General features: G+C 43.7%; 1 protein-coding gene across 2 annotated transcripts in view; it reads right to left on the bottom strand.

Moving 5' to 3' along the window:
- The window catches only part of LOC112456525 (protein bric-a-brac 2-like), a 52,986-nt gene that overhangs the window by 26,526 nt on the left and 10,243 nt on the right, over positions 1–16,217 (bottom strand). Inside the window, exons 1-3 of one of the 2 annotated variants that reach the window (XM_025019121.1) lie at positions 5,702–6,059; positions 5,316–5,460; positions 4,403–4,567 (exon numbers count right to left, since the gene is read on the bottom strand). In XM_025019121.1, coding sequence (XP_024874889.1) covers positions 4,403–4,567; positions 5,316–5,460; positions 5,702–5,736 — 345 coding nt within the window. In that variant the 5' untranslated portion in view covers positions 5,737–6,059. Of the gene's footprint in view, positions 1–4,402; positions 4,568–5,315; positions 5,461–5,701; positions 6,060–16,217 lie in introns of those variants that run through there. The other variant, XM_025019122.1, reaches the window with a different exon arrangement.

The raw sequence follows: 16,217 nt of genomic DNA, 5'->3' as shown, positions 1-16,217 counted from the left end.
CCCCGGGGGCCGTGTTTGTCGGCTAGAAAGATTTAAATTTGGCCCGAAACACACGGTGCCGTGCAGGTTCGTCGTCCGGCCGCGTCTCGCGCGCGATCCAAATAGCCGGGTCGGCGAAGCGTCCCCTTCGTTTCACGCGAGGAACGGCGAAAATAATCTCCCGTCCGCGAGAGAGCGGCTTTCCGATAAATCGCGCGTCGCGACCGTGTTTTCCGCGCCCGGCTCGCGATTCCGCGATACGAGAAGAAACGATCGGGTTCGATTTGGACCAAACCGTGTTAGCTGAGAAAACTGCTCCATCGAAATCAACAATCGTAAATTAATGACGATTGATCCGGGAACGGGCGCCTGGGGCTGGGGTGATTTTTACACGTTAGAGCCAAAGCACATAACATGGCGTAGCGATATACGACAGTCGTAGTCCTCGACCTGACAAATCAGGATACGCCAAAGCTTGTGCGTTTCTTACGTCCACGACTACGACTGTCATATGTGCTTTGGCCCTTAGTATAAAAAAAAGTATAAGTTTACATCACAGTAATTTTAATGCCTTTTTTGTTTTTCTAAATCTTTTGTCTTGTCTAAATCTGTATACATATTGTCCTCAAATATTAATAAATTATTAAATAATCAAAAATATGCAATATGTAATTAATAACAATAATTTTTAATTGGGGTGTAAAAGTCTGAAAGTTTTCCAGGTGACCATTTATGCAAAAAAAATTCAGACGCCCGTTCCCGGATTAAGATTGGAGGCAAAAAACGTGAGAATTGAAGCGAAAACAATTTTTTTAGGTTAAACGAATTATACGTACGCGCAAGCGGAATATTAATTTATTGTATTTCGATCATTTGTAAAAGAAACATTACAATGCAATTAATATATCGCACATATTTATTTCCTCCTTTCGTCAAATTTGAGATAAAATTCAAAAAAATTGCTGGTTGCGCGCAGAAGTCGTTTACGAGTAAATTATACCGTCCTGGAATGCGATAAATCGTCGGAAGTTCGACGAAATTCCAGCATTTCGTGCAGACATATGTTAATTCTACTTATCGAGTTAGAAACGAGCCTCGACAACGCGGAAAATTCGCAAAATAAATCCCACGCGGTGACAGTGGTCTTGAATGGAACTATATAACGTAATAAAATCAACGCTGGGAATTATTCTCGATAATTTAGGAACAATATAAAACTAATTTGTTAATTGTGCAAAATAAATTATCGCGCGAAAGCCGAAACGCAAGGATAATGCGCGCACGCATCCCAGATAATTCATTATAATTATTTTCGTAAAGTTTCCGGATCCAAATATTAATTTAGTCAATATTTTCAATAACGATATTCTCAACGCAATCAGTCCGCGATATTTGCTCGTTATTTAAACGGAATTTAATACGGACAATTTACGCCGTGATTATTGATGAATGATGAATTCTTGTCACTGTCTACTCCCTGCATTTCCTGCAATTTTCTCACGATAAAAGAATATATGGTTCGTGTTCTTGTACGGCGATAAAGCCGCATTCGAGTCTCGCGTTACTCAAAACGACCTCACAGTCAACAATCACGCTGGAACAACGAGTCTACCTACGAAGCACGTTACATTCTTGCCGCGATAAATCGCGGTCCGTCGTGTCGGCGCGAAAACGGCGCATCTTCGCGAAGAGAGAGAGTCGAGAAAGAAAGAAAAAAAAAAGAAAGAAAGAAAACCAGAGGCGGAAGGGTAGCGCAGCCGCGCGCCGTACCTCTTATCTACTGGCGAGACATCCTTGGGTAGGCCGGCAATCCGCATGGCTTCTTATCTTATCCGCCCGCGAGATATACCTGGGTTCTTCCCCTCTCGCGCGGAAAAATCTGGAGCGGCACTCGGCGGCACGAGAGAGACACACAGTCACGTGGCACACACAAACTCGTGAACGCGGGGACGCGTCGCGACCGGGGAAAAAAGTTTTTTCAGGCGCGCACGTCGCGACGATAAAGCCGGACGGCGCGCGATATCGCCGAGACTCCGCGAAAAAGCGACCCGCGCGCGTGCCGGCCGGCCGGCCGCGGCCGAAGCGGGCATTTCGAACGCGCACGAGAGGCGTGCGCGACGCGGCGACGGACGCGCGAACGAATTCAGCGAGAATCCGGAGCGGGATATGACCGGCCAAGGGACATCCGTTTACCGACCGTGAAGTAGAGAATTTGTCGGCGGAAATCGGTAAAGCAGCGAACATCCGCCGTCGGTAGTAAGGCTGTTACTCTTCGGCCGGTATTCATAGTCGGACTGGTTTTAAGTACAATATATCATAGGACCTGAGCAGAATAGCTGATTTATAATTTTAATACAATGTTTTATGGTTTAAATCTTTGTTTATAGTAACGCACAATACTGTCTTGTGTCTCATGTCTTGTATGTATATGCACAAAGTTTTAATATTTGTAAGACCTGAACACAAAACAGTATTGTGTGTTACTAAAAACAAAAATGTAAAGCATAAAACATTGTCTTAGAATTATAAGTCAGCTATTCTGCTCAGACCCCAAGATGTCATAAACATAAACCAATCACTGAGTCGTATTAGCGTCAAGACATTACTTAAGACAGTCAAATAAGAATAGACAATGAATACGGACCCGACATTGCAAGTTCAAAGTTAACTTATAAGCTTTGAAGACACGTTAAACTTCAAGGATAATTTATAATTTTGATTCTTCGAAGTGCGGAAGTTCGAATATCGAAGCCTTCGAAGCAATGACCATCAGCTCTAGGCTGCAGTCCATTTGATGCTACAAAAATGGATCCGCAAGAAAATCGCAGAGATTCCGGCGGTCGGTAACAATACGATGGTGGTTAACCGTGGAATTGTAGATTTATTTGGTCGGTAAGAGACGGTAAGGTCGGTAACTGAATGTCGGTAATATCTACGTCCGATAAAACGTAGTTTATCCCGAAAGATCGTAATGTATCAATCAAGAAGTTCCTCAACTTTTGTTATTGGTTCTGTTTAGAGTTTGAAGAATATACGTTGAAATGGATTCTTTCAGAAATATTTACAGACCTTAGCTAGAAATTGCCAGATGGTAACTGGACGGTTTCCGGCGAGAAAGTATCCTCGGCATCTCTTTCTCTCTCTCTCTCTCTCTCTCTTACCGCTGCGCGTTGTACGAATTCCAGAGGTGTGCTAAAAAAATCCGAACTAGGATCGAAGGCACTTAAGTCATTCGAGAAGAAAAAAAAAAGGAGAAAAAGCCGGTGTACTTTCTCGCCGGTTTCGAGCACGTCGATGCACGCGAACGAGTTTCATCTCCGCGAACATCGCATGGAGAACACGCGGAGTCACGCAGAGGAAAAAGAAATGCAGATAATTAAAACAGAGATATTCGCAATTCGAAGAGATCGATCGATTCGTAAAATGTTTATATGTCGTCAGTTTCAGTGGGAAGCGTTTCTTCGTTGAGCTTTTGTAATCGTTCCATGCAGAACCGCTATCGATTTGGCGAAAGATCTCGCGGCGTAAGACGCATAACAGTACGATTCTCGCGGTGCGTCGTAATAACGCGATAAGATAAAACGAAGCGATCGCGCTCGTCGTTATTTAATATCGTGACGCGCACCGCGATTCGAACGTTTCGGGACCTGCGATGCACCCAGGGGCCCCCCGAAGAAACATCAACTGCAGGCGTTTCGAGAGAGTCACGGCTGGTACCACTTTTGAATGATTACGAGCCGTGACCACTAGCATCGTGATACTTCTCTGTTAAATATTAAAGGAAAACTTAAAATAAAATTTAAATCAATACCTTGAGTTAAATAATATGTTGTTTTTAATTACCATGTGTGTCAAAATTTATTGTTTTAACACTTCATTGGTTAAGTTAAATTAATGATATATTGAGTAGGAGCAGTGGCGACTTATAGAAATGGTTCAAAACGACTCAAATTGAATATAATTTGACACTACAAGTTTAACTGTGTTGATTCGAGCAATTCAGATATTGCGAGATAACGACGTCAATTATCACCGGAGCTGTTTCCCCAAATGTTTCTGTGTATTATACATATGCTTTATACGTTCTTAAATGGACACTTTATCTTCCTAAAAATTGCCGTACGAGAACGGGAATATAATCTCATCGTGATAATCATGGAATCAATAAAGTAGCGACATTCTGAAACAAGAACCAGCTACGAGTCATTCTGTAACTTAGAGAAGCGGGGGAAAGAGACTCATTTTATAGCTTCGCGTCATCGATACCCTTCGAGCGGCACTGTCGCGTTTCGGCTTTTGTCGGACGAAAATTCAAGTCGGATTCGAGTCCGACTCGAGGGGAGAAATCGTCGTTCGCGACGTCGCATCGCGTCGTCGGTCGACGAACGCGGCGAAAGATCGACCTTATTCTTCGCGCACTCACCTGAAGCTCCGCTTGCGAAACGTCGATCTCGCCGCGGTAGACGAACTCGATGATGAACTTGAGGTCGTTGAAGCAGACGTCCTGCGGCATGATGATCGTCGGGTGTTTGCAGGGGTTCGACAGCAGGAGCTTCTGGAAGTAGGAGCTGCAGGCCGACAACACCACCTGGAACACGTAGAAAAAAATAACAAAAATGTTTCAGACATGTAGACACGTCGACGATCCCGATTAAATCTCGACACGCGGAGGTAGGTACCGGGCAATGCAAAAGAAGCGCGTTCGTGCAGGCGCGACTATTTCCACTTTGCTCCTCGAAAAACGTGCTGAAACTACCGAGTGCTCCATCGTACGAGTTTTCTCCACGTTCAAAGTTAAATATCGACGTTTCAATTAGCTATCAAGATATTAAGAATCAGAAAGCGTTTACTATTCGAGAGCTGCCACGCACCGATATAAATATTTTCGGTAGTGTCAAAATGTTGCGAGCGATTGCGGATCGATGCCGGGTCGAGGCGCGAGCGCGATTATCCGCTACGCGTCTTGCTTTGCAATCTTGATGACTTTGAGTAATCGAGACAGAGCTATACATAGCGTTACATATGATTGACGTAGACACCGCTTCAAATCGACGCCAGATACTTATTGATATTTTTAACCGAATATTGTACTAAATGTGATTTTTTTTTCTTTTTTTTTAATTTAATATAGACTCTTTCTGTTCACAATTTTTATCGCGTGAGACGCCGGGAATAATCTGTCATAGGCGCTGCAGTTTCTCGTTCTTCTTGGATCGAGGTCTGACGTTCGATTCCGCGAGCGCCGTTCATCGTGGTCGCGCTATCTCTCTGCCTCTCTCTCTCTCTCTCTCTCTCTCTCTTTCTTTTCCTCTCTCCGTACACGTACACCAGCCTACCTTGTGCGCTTTTAATGAGGCCTCGTTGCACGCCAGGGTGACGTCGACGAAGGCCTCGGTCTGCAGGAGCTGGTGGAACACCGACGTCATATTCGACTGGTAGTTGTTCCAGCGCAGGCAGTAGTGCTGCCCGGCCATACCGCCGCTGCAACAGAAAAATAGAAAGATCGATTGAGTGCTTCTTTTTTTTTTCCTTTTCCCCCCCGAGTGGCTTTTCCTTCGCGTCGACGGATTCATCGAAAAGTCATCGACGACGACGACCCGTATAGGAAACGACGAGAAGAGCCCCCGTCCCCCCCCCGCCTTTTTCCCAAGCCGCGATAGTCATCCCCGTTGTACCGTTTCCTCTGCCACGAGAGATCGATCCGCAGAGAGCGGGACAGTACCTGTAGTGCACGCCCCAATAACGATCTGTCTCCATGAAATATTGGGTTTCTTTTTCCGCCACGGCCGCCGGGAGAAGATATCTCCAAGAGGTTTTATGTACCGGACGGGGGACGGTATCCACGCGAGCGCGAAAGAGAGATGACGAGAGAGAGAGAGAGAAAGAGAAAAAAAAGAGAGAAAGAGAGACAGGGTAGATAGGTAGGTATATGGGTTTTCTACATGCCGCGGGGGCGGCGAAGCGCGGGTTGCGGAAACGAGAAGGAGACGAGAGGAATAAGACGAGCGGAGAGGGGAAAAAAGAGATATACGGGAACAGAAAGGGGGAAGAAGATCGGCGATGGGGTGCGGCGGCGGCGCGCGCGGGGGAGGATGACGGAAGCGACGAAGGGAAGAAAGGGGAAGGAGGAAGAAGAAAGGGCGCGGGGGAGACGTTATTTCCGGAAGTTGCGGTGCGCAGCGCGGCGCGCGCGAGCGCGCGGCGGGAACACAAGAAACCAGGAATGCACTTTCGCGTACCACGAGGCGACCCGAGGAGGTATCCCGACGATGACGGCCGATCGATCGAGAAACTTGGCCGTCGACGGATCGGGAGCGCGAGCGAAGACGCGAAGAAAGATGATCGCGCGGAATCGCCAGGCGGATCGGCACGCGCCGCGAGTACGTATACGGGCGTTGGTCTGCCCACGTCGCGACATTCACCTGTTCCGTGGACCGTGCTTTATCTGCCTCTATCTATGACTCTTTATACCGGGCCATTCCGCCCCGTTATCTGTCCGTAGGAACACGGTCTTTTATCAGTTGCTTAGACGTGCGCCGATAACAGGGAAACTTTAAGCTCGCGCCTTCTGCCGCCTTCTCTCTCTCCCCTCATTCTCCCGGCTCTCCTCCTTCTCCTGCTGCTCGCGCTCGTTTCGACGCTCGTGCGCTGCCTTTCATCCGCTCGCTCGCTCGCTCGCGCGCGCGCTCCAAGAACGCCTGGAAAATCTTCGCGACACCTCTCGCTCCTATTATCCTTGGGGCACCTGATCCGACACGGGACGCCTTACCGATGTCGCTATTTATGAAGCTTATGTAGAAACTGCAAAGATCTATTCTTCTCGAAATTAATCACCTAAACGCGATCGTCTTCAACGCGCGCTTAATATTTCTCAATTCTGAATTGTTGACTATCAATTTTATAAAATTTTAGCTTTTAGCTTCCGAATTCTCACTTATCTGATACTCGTCTCTCAGTTCGCAATTTACGATTACTTAAAAACGCTACGTTGCCACCAACGTAAATGTTGACTTTCCAATTTTTCTTTACATCACATTTTATTGTGCAAATAGAGCGTAAATAAATATATTGCTTCCTCTCAATCTAACTCCTCGTCTTCCAAACTCCGTTCTTCTCTGCTTTCTCTCTCTCTTCGCCCTTCGTCATCCCTTTTACCTGACATTGGCCGGCACACGTTCGTACCATCTGCCGTTTCTCCGGCTATCCTTCGAGGGCCCTCGATGTGGACGCACCTGCGAACGCTCGTAGGTAACGCACGGTTGTGTGAGCGTACGTGAGCGCACCTGACGCACTTACTTCGCCGACCTCTATCTATACTCGCGGAGTATGTACGCACGCGTGCTGTTTCACCTGTGCGTGATCGATTATTGCGAGAAATCACCAACGGCGAATCCTCGATCCCCGCATTGGTGCCAAACTTCCGAAAAATTCTAGAAACGTTTTCCAGAAACGGAGCTCATTTAATTTCAATCGGATCACCTAAAATTTGCTTTCAACCTACTCCGAATGTTTGCTATCATAGGACTAATGGAATTCTCAAAGTTCGCGTATAAGGCTCGTTACCCGACGTAACTCAATTAATCCCGGTTGAAGTAATTCCCTGTCCGTTTTCAGTCCCGATTCTAAAGAGATTGAATAAATTAATTGATTGAACTTCGGGATCACAAAGCTTATCTGAAATTCTTTTTCAAAGTTCTTAAGCTGTATCGATATATTTCCGAAAGTGGGAAAACCTTCGTCGGCCATCCCTTGCGTTTTCTCGTTATTTTGGAGAGCGCAACAACGTCGTTTCGCAAGGTTTTTCAACGAGCGGGAGAAACTTGGGTACGTTTGAAATCTATTCGCGAAATCGAAACGACGCCGCCGCGGATTGCCTTGTGCCTATACAGCGAGTTTATGCGTGCGTGTCGCGCGGCACATAGACACGCGAGTCGCGTAACAGGTACGTGCGCACATTGATATCGCGAAATTGGGTTACCTGGCGTGCCGACCGCGAAGACGCGCTGATAATTCGTGATAACGGGAAAGAATGACGATAATCGATCGTCCGGCGTTAATTTCTCGACCTCCTTTTTCGCCTCTTTTCCCGATTTATCTAATCCGTCGTGTCGCAATTCGCGTTGTGATTTACAACTCTGCAATTTTCCAAATTGGAAGGAGGGAAACTGAAAAGCGCCGATTGTTAAGCCGATAATAACAGAATTCCTACCGTTTCCGATTTTAACTTTTATCGATATGCCGTAGATAGTTGATAAAAAGATATTTTTCAGAGTGAGAGAATGATAGATGGAGACGTTTAACATATTCGGCTGCAGTGTCACACTTCTCGAGTCTTCCAGCAGCTGACTCTCTTAATAAATTGCGTAATCCTCGTATTTTTTTTTTAATAAAACAAAAATAAATATAGTCTGAGATCAGAGGTTTTTTTATAGCAAGATTTTTTAGCGAGGCAACCTTTTACATTTATTTCACCTGTAAGATTAAATATCGCAAAGGAGGAATGTTTTATAAAGGTGCCTCTTAATGGTGCATATATGGGTATTTAAAGGATTCCGCTTTTATCAGTTTTCAGCTAAAAGGAATAACGATAATTTTGTCATTTGCCTGGAAGCTTTACGACCTCCTTTTTCTATCCCGTCTCTTTATTCGCGACAGAATAATTCGCAGAGGCGAATAGATCGTAAAGATCCCATTGCGTTTTCATCGTGTCGCGTAAAAGTGGTTTCTACATATTCCACTATTCATCTATATATCGTCTCACCGTACTCTGTACTCCACCGTTTTATCCGCGACGGAATAATCCGCGCGAGTGAACCACTGCGCCGCGGAAAGATCCACGCGTTACACGAAAACGATCCCGCCTTCTTATATCCCGTGATTATCGCTCGTTCTACACTCCACTCGTGTTACCCGCGACGGAATAATTTGCGCAAGCGAATAGCCGGAAAGATCGAGGCGCGATCCAATCGCGGCGCGGCGTAAAAGTGGTTCACCTAGTTTTTGAGGAACATTGTTTTAAGCCCCCTGCGACACGGCCAACCGCGCTGATTTGAGGAGGATAATTGAGTGAAAGAAGGAAGACGCGGCAATTAAAGGCGGCCGCGGAGAGAGAACCGGGAGAAAACCGGATGCAACGCAACGTGAAGAAACGGAGTGAGACGGGATAGCAGGCGAGATGAACTCGGCGCAGTAGTATAAAGTTTACGACGCTCCTGCGCACTATGTGTCGCAGGCAGAACAGAGTAAATAATTATTTATGTTAATGAAATTAGCAAGCTATTCGAATTTGCGTACGTAATAAAACACATTTATGTTAATATATTTGCCTAGATTTCCCAATGTAACGAGAAGTTGAATTTCATAATTGTAGAAGAACTTTTTTATCCACGGTAATAAATGCAAAACTATAGAGAGTATAGATTTTCGTTTTTTACGAGAGATGGAAAGAGTGAAAATTATTATAGAAGAGAGTATTAAGCGTTAAATAAAAAATTATAAATTTTTTCTCGTGTTCTCTTTCATATGTTATAAATAATACTTTACGCTAAAGGAATTAATAAATAATTTATCATAAATTACATATTATTTATATATTAAAAAATGTGCATAAGTAAATACATTTTATACACGTATTTCAAAGATGAATTATGTAGATCTTGAAACAAAAATGGTAATATTCAGTAAGAAACTATTTGTAAATTATTCAGATATTTTAATTCGGTATATTGAGCATTCGGTGGAAATTCGAGGCGACGAGCATCGCGATCGATCGCAACCATCGATACGTTTTCTCAATGTAGGTACTCCCTCCGGTCTCGATGCGATGCGCGTTAGAATCTAAAACACTTCGCCCGCGGTTTCTCCGGGGAGTTACGGCCCCGGCGGCGGCCGTCTCGAGCGATTTTCCTGTCACTTTCACTGAAACCCGCGAGAGGAGGAACGCGAAGGAAGCCGTTGATGGTGACGAAGAACCGTGGAGGACAACAACGTGCTCGAAAAACGGTCGGGAGAGATTGCGAATTTACGACGGAACGCGATCGCGAGAGACGCGAGCGCGTTTCCCTCGATTCCGTGTGTGTATAACGAAAACGCGAGAGGGTGAAAGGAAACGACGCATCTCTCCTCGGTGTGCGACACGACACCGAAACGACGGAGGAGGATAATAATAATAAAAAAAAAAATACGTTCACGGAGGAGGAGGGAAGGAGGCCCGGTTAGCTCGCACGCTAATCTTTCGGGCGCGTTAGAAAGTCGCCGCTTTCCTGAGAGACGGTAAACCGAGAGTCTGAGCAGAGATCAGGGAGCGCGTGTTGCGAGAAGAAGAGAATTCAATCTCTCAAATTACATTTTTCGCAAACAGAAAACGCAAGTGCTATATAGTAATTATATACTGGAATAAATATATGGATAACATGACATAAAATAGGGATTATATTAAAATAGAAGTTGAAATTAAAAACGTGCAAAGGTTCGAGAGAAAAAAAGGAAAGAGCAAATGAAAGGAGAATTCAACTGTATAAGATGAGCGTTTCTGCAAGAATAATCTGATGATGGAATCCTCTGAGACGGGATAATATTATAAGATATTTATGAAGTTAATATTCTATTTTTAGAATTTCAATATAATTAATAGAGAATTCTAACTTTTCTTTAAAGTTTTTTCTGAAGTTTTTAATAATTTTAAAGAGTTTTGATGCTTAATATGGAAGATATAACTAGTCCGAAGATATGAAAAGCCGCATATTAATTTTTTTGATTATACAAAATAGGTAGTCATAATAAGTCTTAATAGAATAAATAGGCACTATTCGGGCATTATTCTCCCTAGACAGTCAGATTTCCAAAAAGATATTTTAACTTGTACCGAAATTATATTTCACATACGTGAGAAAATATGAGGAAAAAATGTCGCAAGCGTAAATTTCAATTGTAAGCAGTAGAAGCAGCCTGTTTCTAAGATTAAGGGAAAAGAGATAGCGGCACCGTGAGAAAATCGAGAAGAGAAATCGAAAAAGCGAAGCGTTAGCGGACCGGTTCTCATCCCTTACGCTCGCATTTTCTTTCGCCAGCCTCGAAGAAGTACGGGTTTTTTCCCTCTTGCCGCGGGAGAGAAGAAGGGGGGGGGGGGGGCAACCGCCCTTCCATCTTCCCTCCCACGATTCATCTCAATTTTTCTTCGAGCTTTTTGTGTCCAATTTCACCTCGCCTCCCTGCCACGCCATGTCCTTTTTCTTTTTCCCCGTCTATCCCTCTGCCATTCGCGGAGTAGACGAACTCGCTCTTCGTGTTTTACCCCCCTACCTTCTCTACCACCCTCATTCTTCTCTCCGCTCTCCCCTCTCAATTCCAACCACACTCTCTTTCTCTCTCTCTCTTTCTCTCTTCGTTTCTTCGCCCTTCTCATCCATTTCACGACCCGTCCCGTCTCTCTCACCATCCTTCGCCCTCCTTTTTCTTGTCTCTCGGTCGTTTCATCGCTTCTTCCACGACCCTCCGCTCACCTCCTTCCACCCCTCTCCCGGCCTTTTTCCTCTTTCGCCGCGCGCGTTGGTTCCATTTACTCATTCCCTCTTCCCCCCACGCCTAAGACGCTATTTTCTCGTGGCCCCTTCGCTTCCACGGTTATACGCCACCCTTCTTTCTTTCTCTCTCTCTCTCTTTCTTCTCACCCCAACGATAGGGAGAGACAACCTCCCCTTTTCCCTCGTTCTTTCCTATATCTCCGTCCCGGCTCTATCCCTCCTGCTGTCTCTTTTTCTTCTCCTCTGGCTTTTTCTTTCCCCCTCTGTATCCATCTATCTATCTTTCCGTTTCGTTCCCTCCCCAACCGACCCAGCTGCCTTTTTCCTCTCCTCCTTCTCCTCATCTCGCCTCCTCGATCCGCCGGTTCTTTCTCCGCCTAGCGTCTTTTACGTTTTTCCAACGTTATCGACGCGTCGCCTCCTCGCTTCTTCCCGGATTTTTCCCTTTCGCGGCCACCGTTCTCGAGACGACGACCAACCGGCTCTTTCTCTGGGAAAACGCAAACGGAAACGACCGCTCCCCCTCTTTCTCCTTCGCCTCCCCGTTTTCCCCATTCCGGTGTTATTTCGCGTTTCTAAGCGGGGGGGGGGGGGGGGAAGAGGGGACTGGAATCTTCCAAGAGACTTTCCTCCGTTGTCTTCTTTCGCAGTTTTTCTCTCGTCGTCCCTCTCCTGTCGCTAGGTTTCCTTCCTAGTTTCGTCGAGATGCGGATAATAAAGGGAACTAATAAAATCTGCATGACGACCGGCGGATTCTGCATAAAGTACTATATTCTCTCGCGCCGCGATCTCTCGGACCTCGCTGTTATGATAACCCGGAATTTCTCGGCGATGTATAAATGTCAATTTGATTCGGCCGCGAGGGACGGTATAGACTGTCGCCAGAGGATTACTTTTGTAGGATCATCTCCCGAGTTGAAACGTAAATAGAATCCGACTCGGACATCTTTACCCCCGAACATAGTCCAGCAAAGATCTTTAAAAAAAGAAAGGAAAAGAAAAAAAAGAGAGAGGAAGAAAAGTCTATAGGGCCAGGTCGACTTTTTTCAGTGTCTCGCTTTTGAGAACAAGAGAACACATTCAAGATTAGAAACGCATGGCTTTCATTACCTGCCTTTTTGCGGGACCTCGGCGGCGTAAAACGTGTCGCCGAAATTGACATTGCAAAAAGTATACGCTCGCATATACGGCATACTCTTATCTGCCTCCATTGCAAATATTTCTTTTGAGCTTTTACGATTTTCTATTAAATATTTTCATCTGAGAAAACAAGGTAGAATACTGCTTCTTTCTTTCAACCATACGAGATTTCTTGTTACGCGAAAATGTTCTGCTTTGCGAGTTAAATTACTGTGCCGTCGAAAATTCTTATGGCATACTAACTAAAGAGTTAGTAGCAGATTTATTATCTTTGTTACGCAAACAATAAAAATCCATATTCATGTTACTTTATATTTCTATTTTGTCTCAATCTTGGTTTAGTCTTTTTTAATGCGCAATTTTTGATGCAAGTTATTAGAGAAAGAGAGGAAGTCCAATTTATTGAAAATTTATATTTTCATATTTAAATGTAGTACATTATGATAAAAATTAATCATAATAAATTTTTAAAATAATGAAAAACAAGCATGATCGATCTATGGACAACCTTAGAGAATGCGAAAAGAAGAGCCCTCAGTTTTCCCGCGAGTTTGACAAGAGTTTTGATCGATAAAATGGCAAGGCAAGAATTTATAAAATTGCACGAGCGCAATTATTTTCTGGTACTCGGTTTCTCTCTCCCCGATCGATTCCCTTGTCTCGAAAAAGCGAGAGACGTTAAGTCTACTTCTGTCGGAAGGGGAAAAACGAAGAAAAAGGGAGAGAAAGATGAAGATAGAGAGGCAGACGCAGAAGAATTGCATTAAATGAGAAAGGGAGAGAAACGCAACGAGTTCCAATTTACGTATACCATAAGATGAACTTGTTCTTTGAGATATTTCAGTATACCATCTTTCTTCGACTCCAATATTTTCCGCGATACAACACTCAATGCAAACACGATACTAATGTCGCAGACTCGAAAAAAAATATCTGCATTGCGGATCTTGGTGAGAGAAATTCGGGCCGTACCTTTCTTGAAGACCTGAGTTAAAATTTGGCACGAAACTCACTCCTTGCCGACTGACTGTTATCTGAGCTAGAGTATCACCGAAATCCAATTTTGCTTTGGAAAAAAAAAAAAATGAAAATTGTTAGCAGTATCTAAATTGTATCTTTGTATCTTGGCAAACACATTTATGCGAAAGAAACTCATTTGAGAGTTTTGCAGTCGCCAGCAAAATTTTACACGGAATCCTATGTTAAAATTTGCAATGTTATTTTAAAAAATATTAAAGATTCGAACTCTTACACCGAACAAAATATTATATTAAATTACAAATAATTATCATACGTACACATTATTTTAAAAAGAAATTGTTTCTAACGTCACTATGTTAGTTTTAAGGAAAAAATTTTTCCTCAAGAATATCAAACGTATCCAAGCGTCTTTATTAAAGATTTGGATTTTGTTTAAAAACTCGAAGAATCGGATTTCAATTCGAGACTCTCGCGTTTTCGTGGAAGGCGCGCTACTCTCCGAAAGAAACTCGCATCGAGGACAGGAATGGTAGGAATCGGCTATGGCAGCGCGATATGTCTTTTGGTCGATGTAAAAAGCGTTCCCATACGCGTTGCCGGGTTTGCATCAATGATCTTCCCACGTTCCCCCCGCAACGATTGCAATTGTGTGCGACCGTTCCTTTTTCACGGAACGACCGACTCGTTTTTCGGTTAACATTTCATCTCTCGAACGTCACCGAGTAGAAATGTCGGTGGCAGGAGCTCGATAAAGAACGTGATCATCGACGATTTCATGTAATTTGACATGTTTGACAAGTATAAATTTTCAATTATTTATTCCTTTTCCCCCCCGTAACTCTAAATCCTCAATTTTTCCCGAGTCCTCGAATTCTTTTAAATCTCAACTCCAATTCTCCGCGCTCCGCATTTCAGGTCCTAAACCTCAGGTCTAATTCTTAATCCTTATAGCTTTCAACTCTTAAGCCTCAATTCGGAACTCTCGAATTGTCAGTTGTCAACTTGCAGCATTTAGCACTCAGTTTGACCTTAAATTTGCGAAATTCTAAACCGTCTTAAATAAGAGGACAAAACGAGAATAAGAGATTGTAACGAAAGTTCTCTGTCAGAAATAGATTATCCTATTGTACGATGATTATAACAAACGATGAACAGCGGGACTTTACGTCGTTTGGTCCTAATTTCCGTTCTGTTTGTATACCGTAAGGCATAACAGTACCGCGCATTCCGAATGCCCTTCGTTTCTTCGTTTCTCTCCGTTCACCTTTCCGAGAGCGTCTGGCTCTCTCGGCCGCTCACCTGTTCCCCTTCGCCCTCACCGGTTTAAGTTTTCGTTACAAAGTATATTCCAGAAAACCGAACGACAGCGGGACTTTCCATTATGTCCGTAAACACTTCTTCCTTCGCCAAAATCTAATTGCCGAGACTTGACTGTAGGTACTTAATATTAAAAAAATGATGGATATCTCTTCTGTCGAGTTGACATTAAGGCGCGAGCTAAATAAACGAGACAACATTATTTATCACTAAATTTAAAATGGAGATTTTATATTAATAATAAAATTTTAATTTTTCATAACACGTTACTGAAATGCTGATAATCCGAACGTTGAAAATTTAAAAGTTATGAATTTTTGGTCTCGAAATCCGAAGACTTGGATGAGTAAGAAGAATGAAAGGAGGGATGGAAACTACTCATTACTATTTCATTCTCATTACTATTTCATAGATTTTCTGCGGACATGTTGCGAATATATGGCTCCGTTCTTGCTTTGGCCACTGCGCGTGTGTTTTCGAAGGGAAGGAAAGGAGAGGCGAAAGGAACGACGCGACGGGGACGTTCCTCGCGAGATGGAGGGAACGGACGCACCCGGAACCGTCATTTCACCGGGCGAGGAGAACGGCGAGAGAGATCCGTGACACGTGGAGAGAAGCAAGAAAGGAGAAAGGAAACTAGATATTTCTTCCATGCCGTGATATGCTGTGCAATTAATCTTGAGAATACCGATGCCGGGCAAGAACTATCGGTTTTCTCAGAAAAACTGATCAGTTTTTAATTGTAATCGGAAGAACGAAGATTATAAATGTTAAATATAAAATATATATTATATTTTATAACTTTAGTTTTCTTTCAAGCGCGTGTATTTGGTCGATATATCTTCAGAAGCTTTCAGAAAATATCTTGACGTTATACGTAGCAAAAGATCCTTTGGATCAGCTAAGATTCCTTTTGGCGTTATGAAAATTATGTTCGCGAGCAGAATCATTTAATCTAATTTTAATTATATATTTCTCCATATTTATAATATTTATATTAGTTGTTTTAACTTTTAAATCAATGCGCGTCGCGAGAGAAAGAGGAGCGAGGAGAGATCTCTCATCTTCTTTCTGTGACCTCTTTTCTTCTTTCTACATTGTGGCTTAAATCTCGTATTGTACAACTACCTGCACCTCTTGTTCGTTGCTAGAGCTTGTCAGCTCTGTGTCTTGAATAGAAGGATTTTTCTTGGAACTAACAGTCGCAAATTAAAATTGTGGCTCTGCTCGAGAGCGAGACCTCGTCCTGAATGTCGTCACTTGTGAGTCAAATGCGGT

The sequence above is a fragment of the Temnothorax curvispinosus genome, unplaced genomic scaffold (genome assembly GCF_003070985.1).
Source record: "Temnothorax curvispinosus isolate PA1 unplaced genomic scaffold, ASM307098v1 QBEX01006933.1, whole genome shotgun sequence".
Lineage (NCBI taxonomy): Eukaryota > Metazoa > Arthropoda > Insecta > Hymenoptera > Formicidae > Temnothorax > Temnothorax curvispinosus.
The sequence above is the reverse complement of the archived record's forward strand: the minus strand, read 5'-3'. Positions and strand labels throughout refer to the sequence as shown.